The sequence below is a fragment of the Callionymus lyra genome, chromosome 8 (assembly GCF_982586985.1).
Source record: "Callionymus lyra chromosome 8, fCalLyr1.hap1.1, whole genome shotgun sequence".
NCBI classification, from domain to species: Eukaryota; Metazoa; Chordata; class Actinopteri; order Syngnathiformes; family Callionymidae; genus Callionymus; species Callionymus lyra.
The window spans coordinates 29,636,915-29,661,500 of NC_141825.1; the positions used below are offsets into that span (position 1 = coordinate 29,636,915).

The window sequence follows — 24,586 nt, forward strand, 5'->3', positions numbered from 1 at the left end:
TATTTCTCACGATCCTTGATCAACAACACGTTCTTAATATCTTATTATTTATTTTACATTATTGTTCAAAGTACAGTGACGTGCAAACACTTGAAACAAGGACCAGAAGATGATGAAGATCAGAAGATGATGAAGGTGACACCGTTGTGGCATAAAGGGTTATTGGGTTCCTTCTTCAATAACAGCAGAGCTTCTGGATTCAAACTCACACAGTGTCGTTGTTACAGATAATACTGTTCAAATCATGACCTCATCATTTAAGGAACAACAGAAGCTTGAGGAGCATTAACTCCAACAAGAACTAGAGAACTTGAGGAGCATCAACTCTAACAAGAACTAGAGAACTTGAGGAGCATCAACTCTAACAAGAACTAGAGAACTTGAGGAGCATCAACTCCAACAAGAACTAGAGAACTTGAGGAGCATCAACTCTAACAAGAACTAGAGAACTTGAGGAGCATCAACTCCAACAAGAACTAGAGAACTTGAGGAGCATCAACTCCAACAAGAACCAGAGAAGCTTGAGGAGCATCAACTCCAACAAGAACCAGAGAACTTGAGGAGCATCAACTCCAACAAGAACGTTTGAAGATCGAAGCGTCGTGGTCACGTCTCCAGTCGAGCTCCTCTGGCTCCAGTAGCGACCACGTGACACACCTCCACGTTCGCCCCGAGCTTCTGCAGCTCCTCCAACCAGATCTGCTGCTTCTGCGAGAGGCGATCACTGGGACCTTTGACCTCCACGAGCTGCGAAGAGAACAGTGTGAGATCCAAAGAGGGCGAAACAACGACGTGGTCTCACTCTGAAGGTGTGGTCCTCAGTGTTCCACACCACCAGGTCCGGCAGACCACCGCGGCAGTGACGGAAGTCTCGAGCCATCCGAGCGATCACGCCTCCTAAGAAGGTTCCTCCGAAGCAGGAGACCAGAGACTGAGGAGACACGGGTCAGTAGAGGAGACACGGGTCAGTAGAGGAGACACGCGTCAGTAGAGGAGACACGCGTCAGTAGAGGAGACACGGGTCAGTAGAGGAGACACGGGTCAGTAGAGGAGACACGGGTCAGTAGAGGAGACACGCGTCAGTAGAGGAGACACGGGTCAGTAGAGGAGACACGGGTCAGTAGAGGAGACACGGGTCAGTAGAGGAGACACGGGTCAGTAGAGGAGACACGCGTCAGTAGAGGAGACACGCGTCAGTAGAGGAGACACGCGTCAGTAGAGGAGACACGCGTCAGTAGAGGAGACACGCGTCAGTAGAGGAGACACGGGTCAGTAGAGGAGACACGCGTCAGTAGAGGAGACACGCGTCAGTAGAGGAGACACGCGTCAGTAGAGGAGACACGCGTCAGTAGAGGAGACACGGGTCAGTAGAGGAGACACGGGTCAGTAGAGGAGACACGGGTCAGTAGAGGAGACACGCGTCAGTAGAGGAGACACGGGTCAGTAGAGGAGACACGCGTCAGTAGAGGAGACACGCGTCAGTAGAGGAGACACGCGTCAGTAGAGGAGACACGCGTCAGTAGAGGAGACACGCGTCAGTAGAGGAGACACGCGTCAGTAGAGGAGACACGCGTCAGTAGAGGAGACACGGGTCAGTAGAGGAGACACGCGTCAGTAGAGGAGACACGCGTCAGTAGAGGAGACACGCGTCAGTAGAGGAGACACGCGTCAGTAGAGGAGACACGCGTCAGTAGAGGAGACACGCGTCAGTAGAGGAGACACGCGTCAGTAGAGGAGACACGCGTCAGTAGAGGAGACACGCGTCAGTAGAGGAGACACGCGTCAGTAGAGGAGACACGCGTCAGTAGAGGAGACACGCGTCAGTAGAGGAGACACGCGTCAGTAGAGGAGACACGCGTCAGTAGAGGAGACACGCGTCAGTAGAGGAGACACGGGTCAGTAGAGGAGACACGGGTCAGTAGAGGAGACACGCGTCAGTAGAGGAGACACGGGTCAGTAGAGGAGACACGCGTCAGTAGAGGAGACACGCGTCAGTAGAGGAGACACGCGTCAGTAGAGGAGACACGCGTCAGTAGAGGAGACACGCGTCAGTAGAGGAGACACGCGTCAGTAGAGGAGACACGCGTCAGTAGAGGAGACACGCGTCAGTAGAGGAGACACGCGTCAGTAGAGGAGACACGCGTCAGTAGAGGAGACACGCGTCAGTAGAGGAGACACGCGTCAGTAGAGGAGACACGCGTCAGTAGAGGAGACACGCGTCAGTAGAGGAGACACGGGTCAGTAGAGGAGACACGGGTCAGTAGAGGAGACACGCGTCAGTAGAGGAGACACGGGTCAGTAGAGGAGACACGGGTCAGTAGAGGAGACACGGGTCAGTAGAGGAGACACGCGTCAGTAGAGGAGACACGCGTCAGTAGAGGAGACACGCGTCAGTAGAGGAGACACGCGTCAGTAGAGGAGACACGCGTCAGTAGAGGAGACACGCGTCAGTAGAGGAGACACGCGTCAGTAGAGGAGACACGCGTCAGTAGAGGAGACACGCGTCAGTAGAGGAGACACGGGTCAGTAGAGGAGACACGGGTCAGTAGAGGAGACACGGGTCAGTAGAGGAGACACGCGTCAGTAGAGGAGACACGCGTCAGTAGAGGAGACACGCGTCAGTAGAGGAGACACGCGTCAGTAGAGGAGACACGGGTCAGTAGAGGAGACACGGGTCAGTAGAGGAGACACGGGTCAGTAGAGGAGACACGCGTCAGTAGAGGAGACACGGGTCAGTAGAGGAGACACGGGTCAGTAGAGGAGACACGCGTCAGTAGAGGAGACACGGGTCAGTAGAGGAGACACGGGTCAGTAGAGGAGACACGGGTCAGTAGAGGAGACACGGGTCAGTAGAGGAGACACGGGTCAGTAGAGGAGACACGCGTCAGTAGAGGAGACACGGGTCAGTAGAGGAGACACGGGTCAGTAGAGGAGACACGCGTCAGTAGAGGAGACACGGGTCAGTAGAGGAGACACGGGTCAGTAGAGGAGACACGGGTCAGTAGAGGAGACACGGGTCAGTAGAGGAGACACAGGTCAGTAGAGGAGACACGCGTCAGTAGAGGAGACACGGGTCAGTAGAGGAGACACGGGTCAGTAGAGGAGACACGCGTCAGTAGAGGAGACACGCGTCAGTAGAGGAGACACGGGTCAGTAGAGGAGACACGGGTCAGTAGAGGAGACACGGGTCAGTAGAGGAGACACGCGTCAGTAGAGGAGACACGCGTCAGTAGAGGAGACACGCGTCAGTAGAGGAGACACGGGTCAGTAGAGGAGACACGCGTCAGTAGAGGAGACACGGGTCAGTAGAGGAGACACGGGTCAGTAGAGGAGACACGGGTCAGTAGAGGAGACACGGGTCAGTAGAGGAGACACGGGTCAGTAGAGGAGACACGGGTCAGTAGAGGAGACACGGGTCAGTAGAGGAGACACGGGTCAGTAGAGGAGACACAGGTGCGACACCGGACCCTCACCTGGGCCTGATGAAGGGAAGTGAACAGATCCCAGTTCACACACGAACACACTCGGCCCTCCTGGGACCTCCACACATCTCCCAGCATGCTTTGCAGCGTCTCCACTGTCGCTTCCTTCAACAGCTCCACACGGGAATCGATGGCTTCACGTCGGTTCTGGTAGAAAGCATCCGTGTAGAAATCCAGTGGAGACGTCTGTTGAAGATCATCACACACTCAGTGACACCAGCAACACAACCACACGTCTGTTGAAGATCATCACACACTCAGTGACACCAGCAACACAACCACACGTCACAGGTGACGACAACACGCAGAACTGTGACAGGAACACCTGTTCACTCTGTACCGTCGCTGACATCAATGATCTTAAAGTCACATGATCAACATAATAATAATAACAATAATAATAATAACATGATCGTTTCTCTACTTTATTACATCATCCATTAAAGGACTAACAAGTGCTCGACACGAGGATGGAATCAGGTTCAAGGCCTTCAATCTGACAGAAACACATCATCAGTGGAGTCAAGAGAGAACTTATATCAACTGTTGTTGTTGTTGTTGTTGTTGTTGTTGTGCAGACGACTCAGAGTAGACGTCATGATGAACAACTCACCGCACACGACACAATCAGACTGTTACCATGACAACGTGAAACACTTGCCATCATTCCAGGGGTTCAAGTAAAGAACTGCAGCTGGATGACAACACAAGTGTTGACACGAGACAACACTTGTGTCAACACTTGTTTACAACACACAACACAAACTCACGCCAAATTTCACATGAAAATGACGAAGGTGTTTTGTTTTGTATTTGACTCGTTATAAATGAACTATTTTGAATATGCTAGTGAAAGATTTGGGAAATGATTGGTTTCGTTCAAGTGTTCTGAAGACAATAAAGATTCTTCTCCTGACCTTCATGTCAACTACGTTCATCAGACGCTGTTTCCTTGTTTCAACTGAAGTTATTTTGAACTTGAATGACGTTGAACTGACGTATCGGACTTTTTAGTTTCTCTTGATAGTCTGGTGCACCAGTGGAGGACATGCTACACAACTTAAACTAACATCTCTTGATAGTCTGGTGCACCAGTGGAGGACATGCTACACAACTTAAACTAACATCTCTTGATAGTCTGGTGCACCAGTGGAGGACATGCTACACAACTTAAACTAACATCTCTTGATAGTCTGGTGCACCAGTGGAGGACATGCTACACAACTTAAACTAACATCTCTTGATAGTCTGGTGCACCAGTGGAGAACATTCTACACAACTTAAACTAACATCTCTTGATAGTCTGGTGCACCAGTGGAGGACATGCTACACAACTTAAAATAACATCTCTTGATAGTCTGGTGCACCAGTGGAGAACATGCTACACAACTTAAACTAACATCTCTTGATAGTCTGGTGCACCAGTGGAGGACACGCTACACAACTTAAACAAACATCTCTTGATAGTCTGGTGCACCAGTGGAGGACACGCTACACAACTTAAACTAACATCTCTTGATAGTCTGGTGCACCAGTGGAGAACATGCTACACAACTTAAACTAACATCTCTTGATAGTCTGGTGCACCAGTGGAGGACACGCTACACAACTTAAACTAACATCTCTTGATAGTCTGGTGCACCAGTGGAGAACATGCTACACAACTTAAACAAACATCTCTTGATAGTCTGGTGCACCAGTGGAGAACATGCTACACAACTTAAACAAACATCTCTTGATAGTCTGGTGCACCAGTGGAGAACATGCTACACAACTTAAACAAACATCTCTTGATAGTCTGGTGCACCAGTGGAGAACATGCTACACAACTTAAACAAACATCTCTTGATAGTCTGGTGCACCAGTGGAGGACATGCTACACAACTTAAACAAACATCTCTTGATAGTCTGGTGCACCAGTGGAGGACACGCTACACAACTTAAACTAACATCTCTTGATAGTCTGGTGCACCAGTGGAGAACATGCTACACAACTTAAACTAACATCTCTTGATAGTCTGGTGCACCAGTGGAGGACACGCTACACAACTTAAACTAACATCTCTTGATAGTCTGGTGCACCAGTGGAGAACATGCTACACAACTTAAACAAACATCTCTTGATAGTCTGGTGCACCAGTGGAGAACATGCTACACAACTTAAACAAACATCTCTTGATAGTCTGGTGCACCAGTGGAGGACATGCTACACAACTTAAACTAACATCTCTTGATAGTCTGGTGCACCAGTGGAGAACATGCTACACAACTTAAACAAACATCTCTTGATAGTCTGGTGCACCAGTGGAGGACATGCTACACAACTTAAACTAACATCTCTTGATAGTCTGGTGCACCAGTGGAGGACACGCTACACAACTTAAACTAACATCTCTTGATAGTCTGGTGCACTAGTGGAGGACACGCTACACAACTTAAACTAACATCTCTTGATAGTCTGGTGCACTAGTGGAGGACATGCTACACAACTTAAACTAACATCTCTTGATAGTCTGGTGCACCAGTGGAGAACATGCTACACAACTTAAACAGACATCTCTTGATAGTCTGGTGCACCAGTGGAGAACACGCTACACAACTTAAACAAACATCTCTTGATAGTCTGGTGCACCAGTGGAGGACATGCTACACAACTTAAACTAACATCTCTTGATAGTCTGGTGCACCAGTGGAGAACACGCTACACAACTTAAACTAACATCTCTTGATAGTCTGGTGCACCAGTGGAGGACATGCTACACAACTTAAACTAACATCTCTTGATAGTCTGGTGCACCAGTGGAGGACATGCTACACAACTTAAACTAACATCTCTTGATAGTCTGGTGCACCAGTGGAGAACACGCTACACAACTTAAACTAACATCTCTTGATAGTCTGGTGCACCAGTGGAGGACATGCTACACAACTTAAACTAACATCTCTTGATAGTCTGGTGCACCAGTGGAGGACATGCTACACAACTTAAACTAACATCTCTTGATAGTCTGGTGCACCAGTGGAGAACACGCTACACAACTTAAACTAACATCTCTTGATAGTCTGGTGCACCAGTGGAGGACATGCTACACAACTTAAACTAACATCTCTTGATAGTCTGGTGCACCAGTGGAGGACATGCTACACAACTTAAACTAACATCTCTTGATAGTCTGGTGCACCAGTGGAGAACACGCTACACAACTTAAACTAACATCTCTTGATAGTCTGGTGCACCAGTGGAGAACACGCTACACAACTTAAACAAACATCTCTTGATAGTCTGGTGCAGCAGTGGAGGACCTGCTACACAACTTAAACTAACATCTCTTGATAGTCTGGTGCACCAGTGGAGGACATGCTACACAACTTAAACAAACATCTCTTGATAGTCTGGTGCACCAGTGGAGGACATGCTACACAACTTAAACAAACATCTCTTGATAGTCTGGTGCACCAGTGGAGGACATGCTACACAACTTAAACAAACATCTCTTGATAGTCTGGTGCACCAGTGGAGGACACGCTACACAACTTAAACTAACATCTCTTGATAGTCTGGTGCACCAGTGGAGAACAGGCTACACAACTTAAACAAACATCTCTTGATAGTCTGGTGCACCAGTGGAGGACCTGCTACACAACTTAAACTAACATCTCTTGATAGTCTGGTGCACCAGTGGAGGACATGCTACACAACTTAAACTAACATCTCTTGATAGTCTGGTGCACCAGTGGAGAACATGCTACACAACTTAAACAAACATCTCTTGATAGTCTGGTGCACCAGTGGAGGACATGCTACACAACTTAAACAAACATCTCTTGATAGTCTGGTGCACCAGTGGAGGACATGCTACACAACTTAAACAAACATCTCTTGATAGTCTGGTGCACCAGTGGAGGACATGCTACACAACTTAAACAAACATCTCTTGATAGTCTGGTGCACCAGTGGAGAACATGCTACACAACTTAAACAAACATCTCTTGATAGTCTGGTGCACCAGTGGAGGACATGCTACACAACTTAAACTAACATCTCTTGATAGTCTGGTGCACCAGTGGAGGACATGCTACACAACTTAAACTAACATCTCTTGATAGTCTGGTGCACCAGTGGAGAACATGCTACACAACTTAAACAAACATCTCTTGATAGTCTGGTGCACCAGTGGAGAACATGCTACACAACTTAAACAAACATCTCTTGATAGTCTGGTGCACCAGTGGAGAACATGCTACACAACTTAAACAAACATCTCTTGATAGTCTGGTGCACCAGTGGAGGACACGCTACACAACTTAAACAAACATCTCTTGATAGTCTGGTGCACCAGTGGAGAACACGCTACACAACTTAAACTAACATCTCTTGATAGTCTGGTGCACCAGTGGAGGACACGCTACACAACTTAAACAAACATCTCTTGATAGTCTGGTGCACCAGTGGAGAACATGCTACACAACTTAAACAAACATCTCTTGATAGTCTGGTGCACCAGTGGAGGACATGCTACACAACTTAAACAAACATCTCTTGATAGTCTGGTGCACCAGTGGAGGACATGCTACACAACTTAAACAAACATCTCTTGATAGTCTGGTGCACCAGTGGAGGACACGCTACACAACTTAAACAAACATCTCTTGATAGTCTGGTGCACCAGTGGAGGACACGCTACACAACTTAAACAAACATCTCTTGATAGTCTGGTGCACCAGTGGAGAACACGCTACACAACTTAAACAAACATCTCTTGATAGTCTGGTGCACCAGTGGAGAACACGCTACAGAACTTAAACAAACATCTCTTGATAGTCTGGTGCACCAGTGGAGAACATGCTACACAACTTAAACAAACATCTCTTGATAGTCTGGTGCACCAGTGGAGGACACGCTACACAACTTAAACAAACATCTCTTGATAGTCTGGTGCACCAGTGGAGGACCTGCTACACAACTTAAACTAACATCTCTTTATAGTCTGGTGCACCAGTGGAGGACATGCTACACAACTTAAACTAACATCTCTTGATAGTCTGGTGCACCAGTGGAGGACCTGCTACACAACTTAAACAAACATCTCTTGATAGTCTGGTGCACCAGTGGAGAACACGCTACACAACTTAAACAAACATCTCTTGATAGTCTGGTGCACCAGTGGAGAACACGCTACACAACTTAAACAAACATCTCTTGATAGTCTGGTGCACCAGTGGAGGACACGCTACACAACTTAAACAAACATCTCTTGATAGTCTGGTGCACCAGTGGAGAACACGCTACACAACTTAAACAAACATCTCTTGATAGTCTGGTGCACCAGTGGAGAACACGCTACACAACTTAAACAAACATCTCTTGATAGTCTGGTGCACCAGTGGAGAACACGCTACACAACTTAAACAAACATCTCTTGATAGTCTGGTGCACCAGTGGAGGACACGCTACACAACTTAAACAAACATCTCTTGATAGTCTGGTGCACCAGTGGAGAACACGCTACACAACTTAAACAAACATCTCTTGATAGTCTGGTGCATCAGTGGAGAACACGCTACACAACTTAAACAAACATCTCTTGATAGTCTGGTGCACCAGTGGAGAACACGCTACACAACTTAAACAAACATCTCTTGATAGTCTGGTGCACCAGTGGAGAACACGCTACAGAACTTAAACAAACATCTCTTGATAGTCTGGTGCACCAGTGGAGAACACGCTACACAACTTAAACAAACATCTCTTGATAGTCTGGTGCACCAGTGGAGAACACGCTACAGAACTTAAACAAACATCTCTTGATAGTCTGGTGCACCAGTGGAGAACATGCTACACAACTTAAACAAACATCTCTTGATAGTCTGGTGCACCAGTGGAGGACACGCTACACAACTTAAACAAACATCTCTTGATAGTCTGGTGCACCAGTGGAGGACCTGCTACACAACTTAAACTAACATCTCTTGATAGTCTGGTGCACCAGTGGAGGACATGCTACACAACTTAAACTAACATCTCTTGATAGTCTGGTGCACCAGTGGAGAACATGCTACACAACTTAAACAAACATCTCTTGATAGTCTGGTGCACCAGTGGAGGACATGCTACACAACTTAAACAAACATCTCTTGATAGTCTGGTGCACCAGTGGAGGACATGCTACACAACTTAAACAAACATCTCTTGATAGTCTGGTGCACCAGTGGAGGACATGCTACACAACTTAAACAAACATCTCTTGATAGTCTGGTGCACCAGTGGAGAACATGCTACACAACTTAAACAAACATCTCTTGATAGTCTGGTGCACCAGTGGAGGACATGCTACACAACTTAAACTAACATCTCTTGATAGTCTGGTGCACCAGTGGAGGACATGCTACACAACTTAAACTAACATCTCTTGATAGTCTGGTGCACCAGTGGAGAACATGCTACACAACTTAAACAAACATCTCTTGATAGTCTGGTGCACCAGTGGAGAACATGCTACACAACTTAAACAAACATCTCTTGATAGTCTGGTGCACCAGTGGAGAACATGCTACACAACTTAAACAAACATCTCTTGATAGTCTGGTGCACCAGTGGAGGACACGCTACACAACTTAAACAAACATCTCTTGATAGTCTGGTGCACCAGTGGAGAACACGCTACACAACTTAAACTAACATCTCTTGATAGTCTGGTGCACCAGTGGAGGACACGCTACACAACTTAAACAAACATCTCTTGATAGTCTGGTGCACCAGTGGAGAACATGCTACACAACTTAAACAAACATCTCTTGATAGTCTGGTGCACCAGTGGAGGACATGCTACACAACTTAAACAAACATCTCTTGATAGTCTGGTGCACCAGTGGAGGACATGCTACACAACTTAAACAAACATCTCTTGATAGTCTGGTGCACCAGTGGAGGACACGCTACACAACTTAAACAAACATCTCTTGATAGTCTGGTGCACCAGTGGAGGACACGCTACACAACTTAAACAAACATCTCTTGATAGTCTGGTGCACCAGTGGAGAACACGCTACACAACTTAAACAAACATCTCTTGATAGTCTGGTGCACCAGTGGAGAACACGCTACAGAACTTAAACAAACATCTCTTGATAGTCTGGTGCACCAGTGGAGGACACGCTACACAACTTAAACAAACATCTCTTGATAGTCTGGTGCACCAGTGGAGGACACGCTACACAACTTAAACAAACATCTCTTGATAGTCTGGTGCACCAGTGGAGGACACGCTACACAACTTAAACAAACATCTCTTGATAGTCTGGTGCACCAGTGGAGAACATGCTACACAACTTAAACAAACATCTCTTGATAGTCTGGTGCACCAGTGGAGGACACGCTACACAACTTAAACAAACATCTCTTGATAGTCTGGTGCACCAGTGGAGAACATGCTACACAACTTAAACAAACATCTCTTGATAGTCTGGTGCACCAGTGGAGGACATGCTACACAACTTAAACTAACATCTCTTGATAGTCTGGTGCACCAGTGGAGGACATGCTACACAACTTAAACTAACATCTCTTGATAGTCTGGTGCACCAGTGGAGAACATGCTACACAACTTAAACAAACATCTCTTGATAGTCTGGTGCACCAGTGGAGGACACGCTACACAACTTAAACAAACATCTCTTGATAGTCTGGTGCACCAGTGGAGAACATGCTACACAACTTAAACAAACATCTCTTGATAGTCTGGTGCACCAGTGGAGGACACGCTACACAACTTAAACAAACATCTCTTGATAGTCTGGTGCACCAGTGGAGGACATGCTACACAACTTAAACAAACATCTCTTGATAGTCTGGTGCACCAGTGGAGGACACGCTACACAACTTAAACAAACATCTCTTGATAGTCTGGTGCACCAGTGGAGAACATGCTACACAACTTAAACAAACATCTCTTGATAGTCTGGTGCACCAGTGGAGAACATGCTACACAACTTAAACAAACATCTCTTGATAGTCTGGTGCACCAGTGGAGGACACGCTACACAACTTAAACAAACATCTCTTGATAGTCTGGTGCACCAGTGGAGAACATGCTACACAACTTAAACAAACATCTCTTGATAGTCTGGTGCACCAGTGGAGGACACGCTACACAACTTAAACAAACATCTCTTGATAGTCTGGTGCACCAGTGGAGGACACGCTACACAACTTAAACTAACATCTCTTGATAGTCTGGTGCACCAGTGGAGAACACGCTACACAACTTAAACAAACATCTCTTGATAGTCTGGTGCACCAGTGGAGGACACGCTACACAACTTAAACAAACATCTCTTGATAGTCTGGTGCACCAGTGGAGGACACGCTACACAACTTAAACAAACATCTCTTGATAGTCTGGTGCACCAGTGGAGAACATGCTACACAACTTAAACAAACATCTCTTGATAGTCTGGTGCACCAGTGGAGAACATGCTACACAACTTAAACAAACATCTCTTGATAGTCTGGTGCACCAGTGGAGGACACGCTACACAACTTAAACAAACATCTCTTGATAGTCTGGTGCACCAGTGGAGGACACGCTACACAACTTAAACAAACATCTCTTGATAGTCTGGTGCACCAGTGGAGGACACGCTACACAACTTAAACAAACATCTCTTGATAGTCTGGTGCACCAGTGGAGAACATGCTACACAACTTAAACAAACATCTCTTGATAGTCTGGTGCACCAGTGGAGAACATGCTACACAACTTAAACAAACATCTCTTGATAGTCTGGTGCACCAGTGGAGGACACGCTACACAACTTAAACAAACATCTCTTGATAGTCTGGTGCACCAGTGGAGAACATGCTACACAACTTAAACAAACATCTCTTGATAGTCTGGTGCACCAGTGGAGGACACGCTACACAACTTAAACAAACATCTCTTGATAGTCTGGTGCACCAGTGGAGGACACGCTACACAACTTAAACTAACATCTCTTGATAGTCTGGTGCACCAGTGGAGAACAGGCTACACAACTTAAACAAACATCTCTTGATAGTCTGGTGCACCAGTGGAGGACCTGCTACACAACTTAAACTAACATCTCTTGATAGTCTGGTGCACCAGTGGAGAACATGCTACACAACTTAAACAAACATCTCTTGATAGTCTGGTGCACCAGTGGAGGACATGCTACACAACTTAAACAAACATCTCTTGATAGTCTGGTGCACCAGTGGAGGACATGCTACACAACTTAAACAAACATCTCTTGATAGTCTGGTGCACCATGGAGGACATGCTACACAACTTAAACAAACATCTCTTGATAGTCTGGTGCACCAGTGGAGAACATGCTACACAACTTAAACTAACATCTCTTGATAGTCTGGTGCACCAGTGGAGGACATGCTACACAACTTAAACTAACATCTCTTGATAGTCTGGTGCACCAGTGGAGGACATGCTACACAACTTAAACTAACATCTCTTGATAGTCTGGTGCACCAGTGGAGAACATGCTACACAACTTAAACAAACATCTCTTGATAGTCTGGTGCACCAGTGGAGAACATGCTACACAACTTAAACAAACATCTCTTGATAGTCTGGTGCACCAGTGGAGAACATGCTACACAACTTAAACAAACATCTCTTGATAGTCTGGTGCACCAGTGGAGGACACGCTACACAACTTAAACAAACATCTCTTGATAGTCTGGTGCACCAGTGGAGAACACGCTACACAACTTAAACTAACATCTCTTGATAGTCTGGTGCACCAGTGGAGGACATGCTACACAACTTAAACAAACATCTCTTGATAGTCTGGTGCACCAGTGGAGGACACGCTACACAACTTAAACAAACATCTCTTGATAGTCTGGTGCACCAGTGGAGGACACGCTACACAACTTAAACAAACATCTCTTGATAGTCTGGTGCACCAGTGGAGGACACGCTACACAACTTAAACAAACATCTCTTGATAGTCTGGTGCACCAGTGGAGGACACGCTACACAACTTAAACAAACATCTCTTGATAGTCTGGTGCACCAGTGGAGAACATGCTACACAACTTAAACAAACATCTCTTGATAGTCTGGTGCACCAGTGGAGGACACGCTACACAACTTAAACAAACATCTCTTGATAGTCTGGTGCACCAGTGGAGAACATGCTACACAACTTAAACAAACATCTCTTGATAGTCTGGTGCACCAGTGGAGGACATGCTACACAACTTAAACTAACATCTCTTGATAGTCTGGTGCACCAGTGGAGAACATGCTACACAACTTAAACAAACATCTCTTGATAGTCTGGTGCACCAGTGGAGGACACGCTACACAACTTAAACAAACATCTCTTGATAGTCTGGTGCACCAGTGGAGAACATTCTACACAACTTAAACAAACATCTCTTGATAGTCTGGTGCACCAGTGGAGAACATGCTACACAACTTAAACAAACATCTCTTGATAGTCTGGTGCACCAGTGGAGGACACGCTACACAACTTAAACAAACATCTCTTGATAGTCTGGTGCACCAGTGGAGGACACGCTACACAACTTAAACAAACATCTCTTGATAGTCTGGTGCACCAGTGGAGGACACGCTACACAACTTAAACAAACATCTCTTGATAGTCTGGTGCACCAGTGGAGAACATGCTACACAACTTAAACAAACATCTCTTGATAGTCTGGTGCACCAGTGGAGGACACGCTACACAACTTAAACAAACATCTCTTGATAGTCTGGTGCACCAGTGGAGAACATGCTACACAACTTAAACAAACATCTCTTGATAGTCTGGTGCACCAGTGGAGGACACGCTACACAACTTAAACAAACATCTCTTGATAGTCTGGTGCACCAGTGGAGAACATGCTACACAACTTAAACAAACATCTCTTGATAGTCTGGTGCACCAGTGGAGAACATGCTACACAACTTAAACAAACATCTCTTGATAGTCTGGTGCACCAGTGGAGAACATGCTACACAACTTAAACAAACATCTCTTGATAGTCTGGTGCACCAGTGGAGAACACGCTACACAACTTAAACAAACATCTCTTGATAGTCTGGTGCACCAGTGGAGGACACGCTACACAACTTAAACTAACATCTCTTGATAGTCTGGTGCACCAGTGGAGAACATGCTACACAACTTAAACAAACATCTCTTGATAGTCTGCTACACAACTTAAACAAACATCTCTTGATAGTCTGGTGCACCAGTGGAGAACACGCTACACAACTTAAACAAACCTGGAACGGGTTCCTGAAAACATCTGGAATCCCCTCCATGAAGATGATGTCCCACAACAACAGAGAGAACAGTGTGGAGAACGTGGAGCCTTCGCCGTGGATTCCTGTGACGAACATAAAGACATGAAGGTTCTGACGTCAAACTTCGTCTCGTGGTCCACCTTGATCGAAGCCCTGGCGCCGGTAGTGAGCCAAAGACAAGTCTTCCACGGAGCAGATGACGGTGGCGCCGTCCTCGTCCTCGCCGTCCGCAGGGAGGAGGAAGCGAGACTTCCCGACGCCTCCTTCGTGCGGGAACAGCTGACCACGAATCGTGACCTTAAGAAGAATGAAGGTTAGTGTTTGGATGTTGTTCAGACAACTGAGCTCCAGACGCTACATTAAAATGAACAAACATGTTTGCCTCTTAAATAATGGTGGACACGAGAACACGCTGAGCTACATTCACCACATACGTGGGTCACGTCCTGGACGCTCACACTGGGAAGTTCCCTCAGCAGCTTGTGGTACTTCTTGAAGGTGTTGGACTCGCTCATCCTCGAGACCCTCTGGGAGAGAGAGAGCTTGTGTCCTGGTCTCACCAGAGGGTCCGAGAGTCCGTCCCGCATCACATCGATGGCCTGGAACCACATGAAGTCCGGCGTGAGACGAAAGAACACGATGAGATTCAAAGTGAAGAGTGTGACGTTCTCACCTGCTCCGTTTGTTTCAGGTGTTGTTGCAAATTCAAAGCTAGTCTGTCCCACCAGCGCCCCCTGCTGCCAGGACAGTAGACTGACTGCGATAATAACGAGCGCAGCTCCTCCACGGCCTCCTGCGACGAAAGAAGAGAAAATAGAGAAGATGGATGAAAAGAAGAAACCTGAGCAGGAAGTTCACCTCATAACGACGCAGACGCTGCAGGATCTCCACGCCTCGGGAGAAGATCCGAGTGAAGGTCCAGCCTGTGGTGAAGCTGCGCAGGAACACAGGCAGATCTTCCTGGTAACTGTTGACCACAGACATCAGCAGGAGTTCAAACGACTGTTGAATATATTTATGTATCAGTCGCACCTGAAGTCGTGGTTCTTCTGCAGGTCCGTCCAGTCCTTCTTAGAACTGCTATAAAGATCCAAAGCTTCTTCCCAGTGACCGGCCTGCATGGCCATCAGCAGCTCCTGCAGAGACCTCATGGCAGCTTCGTACCTGAAACCATCAAACGTCAGTCGAGACATCAACTGGTGTTGTTACCTCACCTGATCAGATCCTCTCACCTGATCAGATCCTCTCACCTGATCAGATCATCTCACCCGATCAGATCCTCTCACCCGATCAGATCCTCTCACCCGATCAGATCCTCTCACCCGATCAGATCCTCTCACCCGATCAGATCTTCTCACCTGATCAGATCCTCTCACCCGATCAGATCCTCTCACCTGATCAGATCCTCTCACCCGATCAGATCCTCTCACCCGATCAGATCTTCTCACCTGATCAGATCCTCTCACCCGATCAGATCCTCTCACCTGATCAGATCCTCTCACCCGATCAAATCCTCTCACCTGATCAGATCCTCTCACCCGATCAAATCCTCTCACCTGATCAGATCCTCTCACCTGATCAGATCCTCTCACCTGATCAAATCCTCTCACCTGATCAGATCCTCTCACCCGATCAGATCCTCTCACCCGATCAGATCCTCTCACCTGATCAAATCTTCTCACCCGATCAAATCCTCTCACCCGATCAGATCCTCTCACCCGATCAGATCCTCTCACCCGATCAGATCTTCTCACCTGATCAGATCCTCTCACCCGATCAGATCCTCTCACCCGATCAGATCTTCTCACCTGATCAGATCCTCTCACCCGATCAGATCCTCTCACCTGATCAGATCCTCTCACCCGATCAGATCTTCTCACCTGATCAGATCCTCTCACCTGATCAGATCCTCTCACCCGATCAAATCCTCTCACCCGATCAAATCCTCTCACCTGATCAGATCCTCTCACCTGATCAGATCCTCTCACCTGATCAAATCCTCTCACCTGATCAGATCCTCTCACCTGATCAAATCCTCTCACCCGATCAGATCCTCTCACCCGATCAGATCCTCTCACCCGATCAGATCTTCTCACCTGATCAGATCCTCTCACCCGATCAGATCCTCTCACCCGATCAGATCTTCTCACCTGATCAGATCCTCTCACCTGATCAGATCCTCTCACCTGATCAGATCCTCTCACCCGATCAGATCCTCTCACCCGATCAAATCCTCTCACCTGATCAGATCCTCTCACCTGATCAAATCCTCTCACCTGATCAGATCCTCTCACCTGATCAAATCCTCTCACCTGATCAGATCCTCTCACCTGATCAAATCCTCTCACCCGATCAGATCCTCTCACCCGATCAAATCCTCTCACCCGATCAAATCCTCTCACCCGATCAAATCCTCTCACCCGATCAGATCTTCTCACCCGATCAGATCTTCTCACCCGATCAGATCCTCTCACCCGATCAAATCCTCTCACCCGATCAAATCCTCTCACCCGATCAGATCTTCTCACCCGATCAGATCCTCTCACCTGATCAAACCTGATCAGATCTTCTCACCCGATCAGATCCTCTCACCTGATCAAACCCGATCAGATCTTCTCACCTGATCAAACCTGATCAGATCTTCTCACCTGATCAAACCTGATCAGATCTTCTCACCTGATCAGATCCTCTCGCTCTCGAAACACAGGTGTGGCTCGATGGACGGTGTAGTCAGGGAAGGCCAGCCGGCCCGAGTTGACCAGCAGGATGGTGTAGAGCTGACCGTGACCGCCGGACGCCACGTCCTCGTCGTCCAGGGTGTCGCTCAGAGAGAAGAGCAGCAGGAGGCGCGAGAAGACGGCGCGAGGAGGTCGACGCAGACGAACACAAGCTCCTGCCAGCTGCTTCGCTCTGAGGGACAAAGATCATCTATGGCTGAGCATCGACAGAGGGTTGGTACCGACCTTTTCAGGATGACTCGGCCAACGTGGTTCGGTCCTGGTCCGACCGAGAACAGGGATTTCTGACGGCTCAGACGAAGAAGCTCGTGGACCAGATGCTGCTTCTGAGTCCCGGAGCTGCCCAGGTGGAAAGTCTTCGCCAAGGTTTTCAGTTCTGGAGCCGGCAGGAGATCCAGAGCCTCCTCCACGTCCTGAAGATCCGTCTCTAGAGGATCCGAGTGTCGACGAGAACTATTGGATCATCAACAAAACTACTTCTACTGTAACAGTACTTCTACTGTAACAGTACTTCTGCTCTAACAGTACTTCTACTGTAACAGTACTTCTACTCTAACAGTACTTCTACTCTAACAGTACTTCTACTGTAACAGTACTTCTGCTCTAACAGTACTTCTACTGTAACAGTACTTCTACTCTAACAGTACTTCTACTGTAACAGTACTTCTACTCTAACAGTACTTCTACTCTAACAGTACTTCTGCTCTAACAGTACTTCTACTGTAACAGTACTTCTACTCTAACAGTACTTCTACTGTAACAGTACTTCTGCTCTAACAGTACTTCTACTGTAACAGTACTTCTACTCTAACAGTACTTCTACTGTAACAGTACTTCTACTCTAACATTACTTCTACTCTAACAGTACTTCTACTCTAACAGTACTTCTACTGTAACAGTACTTCTACTCTAACAGTACTTCTACTCTAACAGTACTTCTGCTCTAACAGTACTTCTACTGTAACAGTACTTCTGCTCTAACAGTACTTCTACTCTAACAGTACTTCTACTCTAACAGTACTTCTACTGTAACAGTACTTCTGCTCTAACAGTACTTCTACTGTAACAGTACTTCTACTCTAACATTACTTCTACTCTAACAGTACTTCTACTCTAACAGTACTTCTACTGTAACAGTACTTCTGCTCTAACAGTACATCTACTGTAACAGTACTTCTGCTCTAACAGTACTTCTACTGTAACAGTACTTCTGCTCTAACAGTACTTCTACTCTAACAGTACTTCTACTCTAACAGTACTTCTACTGTAACAGTACTTCTGCTCTAACAGTACTTCTACTGTAACAGTACTTCTACTCTAACAGTACTTCTACTGTAACAGTACTTCTACTCTAACAGTACTTCTACTCTAACAGTACTTCTACTCTAACAGTACTTTACTTATTTCATCCTTTAAAGCAGTTTTAGAAAATATTCATATCAAACATTTTCAGCAGCTGTCAATCAAACCCTAAACAGAAACAATGACTGGACCAGACATGATGGTGTCAAGTTCTAGGAAGTTCCTTCAGAACGTATGATTGAAAACAATATAATTGAGATTATTTATTTATTTATGTCCTCTTTTTTATGATTATTTTAATCTAATACAATAAAACATTAACTTTACATACAAATGTTTTTCTCTTTGATTCTCAAGATAAAGTTATGAAGTCATTTTTATGATAAAGAAGGTTTATTTATTTACTCTAATTACACTTGTAAACAAACATATTCACTAAAAACACTCAAAACTAGTGTAAAAACTGCTAAAAGTGTAAACATTTATATTTATGAGTCAATAATAAATCTTACAAAAGTTCAGAGTCAAAAAATATCAAATATAACTTTGAATAAAACTCACAAAAGTACTCACCTCTCTGGACGAGGCCGGCCTGAACCAGTTCCTCAGCAACGGATCCCAAATCACTGCTGATCTCCTCGTAGTCCAGTTTGTTGACCTGAAGCCACTTGAGCTTCCTCTGGAACAGTCGCACATACAGCTTCTGTGCACACACTGAACAACAACACAATCATACATCAGTGGCACATACAGCTTCTGTGCACACACTGAACAACAACACAACAGTCACACATACAGCTTCTGTGCACACACTGAACAACAACACAACAGTCACACATACAGCTTATGTGCACACACTGAACAACAACACAACAGTCACACATACAGCTTCTGTGCACACACTGAACAACAACACAACAGGCGCACATACAGCTTCTGTGCACACACTGAACAACAACACAACAGGCGCACATACAGCTTCTGTGCACACACTGAACAACAACACAATCATACATCAGTCGCACATACAGCTTCTGTGCACACACTGAACAACAACACAATCATACATCAGTCGCACATACAGCTTCTGTGCACACACTGAACAACAACACAACAGTCACACATACAGCTTCTGTGCACACACTGAACAACAACACAACAGGCGCACATACAGCTTCTGTGCACACACTGAACAACAACACAATCATACATCAGTCGCACATACAGCTTCTGTGCACACACTGAACAACAACACAACAGGCGCACATACAGCTTCTGTGCACACACTGAACAACAACACAATCATACATCAGTCGCACATACAGCTTCTGTGCACACACTGAACAACAACACAATCATACATCAGTCGCACATACAGCTTCTGTGCACACACTGAACAACAACACAATCATACATCAGTCGCACATACAGCTTCTGTGCATACACTGAACAACAACACAATCATACATCAGTCGCACATACAGCTTCTGTGCACACACTGAACAACAACACAACAGTCACACATACAGCTTCTGTGCACACACTGAACAACAACACAACAGTCACACATACAGCTTATGTGCACACACTGAACAACAACACAACAGTCACACATACAGCTTCTGTGCACACACTGAACAACAACACAACAGGCGCACATACAGCTTCTGTGCACACACTGAACAACAACACAACAGGCGCACATACAGCTTCTGTGCACACACTGAACAACAACACAATCATACATCAGTCGCACATACAGCTTCTGTGCACACACTGAACAACAACACAATCATACATCAGTCGCACATACAGCTTCTGTGCACACACTGAACAACAACACAACAGTCACACATACAGCTTCTGTGCACACACTGAACAACAACACAACAGGCGCACATACAGCTTCTGTGCACACACTGAACAACAACACAATCATACATCAGTCGCACATACAGCTTCTGTGCACACACTGAACAACAACACAACAGGCGCACATACAGCTTCTGTGCACACACTGAACAACAACACAATCATACATCAGTCGCACATACAGCTTCTGTGCACACACTGAACAACAACACAATCATACATCAGTCGCACATACAGCTTCTGTGCACACACTGAACAACAACACAATCATACATCAGTCGCACATACAGCTTCTGTGCATACACTGAACAACAACACAATCATACATCAGTCGCACATACAGCTTCTGTGCACACACTGAACAACAACACAATCATACATCAGTCGCACATACAGCTTCTGTGCACACACTGAACAACAACACAATCATACATCAGTCGCACATACAGCTTCTGTGCACACACTGAACAACAACACAACAGTCACACATACAGCTTCTGTGCACACACTGAACAACAACACAACAGTCACACATACAGCTTCTGTGCACACACTGAACAACAACACAACAGTCACACATACAGCTTCTGTGCACACACTGAACAACAACACAATCATACATCAGTCGCACATACAGCTTCTGTGCACACACTGAACAACAACACAATCATATGTGAAGACCAACAGTCGCACATACAGCTTCTGTGCACACACTGAACAACACAATGATACAACAGGCGCACATACAGCTTCTGTGCGCACACTGAACAACAACACAATCATATGTAAAGACCAACAGTCGCACATACAGCTTCTGTGCACACACTGAACAACACAATGATACAACAGGCGCACATACAGCTTCTGTGCACACACTGAACAACAACACAAGCATTTGTGAAGACACAAAAGTCGCACAGTCACTGAACAACAACACAAAGACAACAGTCACTGAACAACAACAACACAACAGTCACTGAACAACAACACAAAGAAACAACAGTAACACAGTCACTGAACAACAACACAACAGTCACTGAACAACAACAACACAACAGTCACTGAACAACAACACAAAGACACAACAGGCACTGAACAACAACACAACTACACAACAGTAACACATCAACTACTGACCTGAGAGCTGCTCAAAGCTCTGCACGTGCGTCATGTCTTCTTCATCAAACAACCTTCTTTCTTCTTCATCTTCAAGAACTGATCTCAGGACAGTTTGGAAGTTGTGTAGATAATACGGCAGAGGACGAGATGTGACGTCACGTTCATCAGATGGTTCTCTAGAACTAATGTGTGTCGTTGGAGAAACATCTCGCTTCACAGTCTCGTGTTTTACTTTCTTTGAGGAGAACTCTTGACCTTCTGTCTTCCTCTTGCTCACTGAGGAGAACATCTGAGGTTCTTCCTCCACATCTATGGACTTCTCATCAACACTCAGGTCTGCTCCATCCCTACCATCCTCGACCTTCTCCTTCTGACCAGGTCCTGACCCTCCAGAGGTCCTGCCAGGCTGGACCTCGATCACGTGACTGGAGTCCCTGTCCTGGTCCAGCTCAGAGGAGGTTGTGGGTTCAACTCCGGGGCTCGCACTTGTGTCTCCTCTGTCAAAGTTCTCGCACAGCAGGTCGAGGTGTTGGTTGATCTTGGACTGAGGGACCTTCTGACCACACACTGGACACGACACGCGCGCGGGCTGCGGGCTGTTGAAGAACCACGTGATCGGAGGATTGTTGTCGGTTCTGGAGTTTTTCCTCCTGGACCTCGAGAGGCTGGTCCTGGTTCTGTTGCTCGGTGTCATGGTCCAGCACTCTGTCAGATCTATGACCTCGAACTCTGACGCGCTGAAGGCCAGCAGAAGATCATCTTCAAGGATGAATAACGGACTTAAAACATAAACAAACCACGTCCAGAAACCCGCTCTTTTCTTCTTCGTGTCCGCACGAGCCTTCGCCACAGCGCCCCCACGCGGTGGGATGACGTTCCTGCAGTTTCTTAAAACAACATCTTATTTAAACGTTTATTGATCAAACAAATGTTTGTTTGGTTTGTTTCGATCAATAACATAATATATTCGATATATTATTGTCAAAGATAAGACATATGTGTTCTGATGACATACAAATATATGTTCTTATTTAGTTATTGTTTATATGTTCTTGTTTTAGTGTTTTTAACTGTGATTATTTAATTATTGTTGTATAAACAAAGCATGATTACAACTTACTGCATCTTGAAGAACATTTACTACATGACACCAGAGTTGATACTAGTTGATGTTTAATGACACCAGAGTTGATACTAGTTGATGTTTAATGACACCAGAGTTGATACTAGTTGATGTTTAATGACACCAGAGTTGATACTAGTTGATGTTTAATGACACCAGAGTTGATACTAGTTGAAGTTTAATGACACCAGAGTTGATACTAGTTGAAGTTTAATGACACCAGAGTTGATACTAGTTGAAGTTTAATGACACCAGAGTTGATACTAGTTGATGTTTAATGACACCAGAGTTGATACTAGTTGATGTTTAATGACACCAGAGTCGATACTAGTTGATGTTTAATGACACCAGAGTTGATACTAGTTGATGTTTAATGACACCAGAGTTGATACTAGTTGAAGTTTAATGACACCAGAGTTGATACTAGTTGATGTTTAATGACACCAGAGTCGATACTAGTTGATGTTTAATGACACCAGAGTTGATACTAGTTGATGTTTAATGACACCAGAGTTGATACTAGTTGATGTTTAATGACACCAGAGTCGATACTAGTTGATGTTTAATGACACCAGAGTCGATACTAGTTGATGTTTAATGACACCAGAGTTGATACTAGTTGATGTTTAATGACACCAGAGTTGATACTAGTTGATGTTTAATGACACCAGAGTCGATACTAGTTGATGTTTAATGACACCAGAGCTGATACTAGTTGATGTTTAATGACACCAGAGTTGACACTAGTTGATGTTTAATGACACCAGAGTTGATACTAGTTGATGTTTAATGACACCAGAGTTGATACTAGTTGATGTTTAATGACACCAGAGTTGATACTAGTTGATGTTTAATGACACCAGAGTCGATACTAGTTGATGTTTAATGACACAAGAGTCGATACTAGTTGATGTTTAATGACACCAGAGTTGATACTAGTTGATGTTTAATGACACCAGAGTTGATACTAGTTGATGTTTAATGACACCAGAGTTGATACTAGTTGACGTTTAATGACACCAGAGTTGATACTAGTTGATGTTTAATGACACCAGAGTTAATACTAGTTGATGTTTAATGACACCAGAGTTAATACTAGTTGATGTTTAATGACACCAGAGTTAATACTAGTTGATGTTTTATGACACCAGAGTTGATACTAGTTGATGTTTAATGACACCAGAGTTGATACTAGTTGATGTTTAATGACACCAGAGTTGATACTAGTTGATGTTTAATGACACCAGAGTTGATACTAGTTGATGTTTAATGACACCAGAGTTGATACTAGTTGATGTTTAATGACACCAGAGTTGATACTAGTTGATGTTTAATGACACCAGAGTTGATACTAGTTGATGTTTAATGACACCAGAGTTGATACTAGTTGATGTTTAATGACACCAGAGTTGATACTAGTTGATGTTTACTGACACCAGAGTTGATACTAGTTGATGTTTAATGACACCAGAGTTGATACTAGTTGATGTTTAATGACACCAGAGTTGATACTAGGTGATGTTTAATGACACCAGAGTTGATACTAGTTGATGTTTAATGACACCAGAGTTGATACTAGTTGATGTTTAATGACACCAGAGTTGATACTAGTTGATGTTTACTGACACCAGAGTTGATACTAGTTGATGT

The 24,586-nt window shown here is 45.3% G+C and overlaps 1 protein-coding gene across 2 annotated transcripts; it reads right to left on the reverse strand.

Moving 5' to 3' along the window:
• Positions 1-47: 47 nt before the first annotated feature.
• Positions 48-22,627, reverse strand: fan1 (FANCD2 and FANCI associated nuclease 1). 2 transcript variants are annotated; one of them, XM_087797192.1, is made up of 13 exons: positions 21,832-22,627; positions 19,396-19,536; positions 17,746-17,947; positions 17,459-17,692; positions 15,815-15,946; positions 15,641-15,749; positions 15,456-15,575; positions 15,217-15,381; positions 14,923-15,079; positions 14,762-14,865; positions 3,474-3,668; positions 803-931; positions 48-747 (listed from the first exon to the last, which is right to left on the reverse strand). In XM_087797192.1, the coding sequence occupies exons 1-13, from the start codon at positions 22,505-22,507 to the stop codon at positions 607-609; spliced, it is 2,505 nt and encodes an 834-aa protein (XP_087653318.1). In that variant the 5' UTR covers positions 22,508-22,627; the 3' UTR covers positions 48-606. The 2 variants fall into 2 exon arrangements, with proteins under 2 accessions (XP_087653318.1, XP_087653319.1); XM_087797193.1 differs by lacking the exon at positions 803-931.
• Between the last annotated feature and the right edge of the window lie 1,959 nt (positions 22,628-24,586).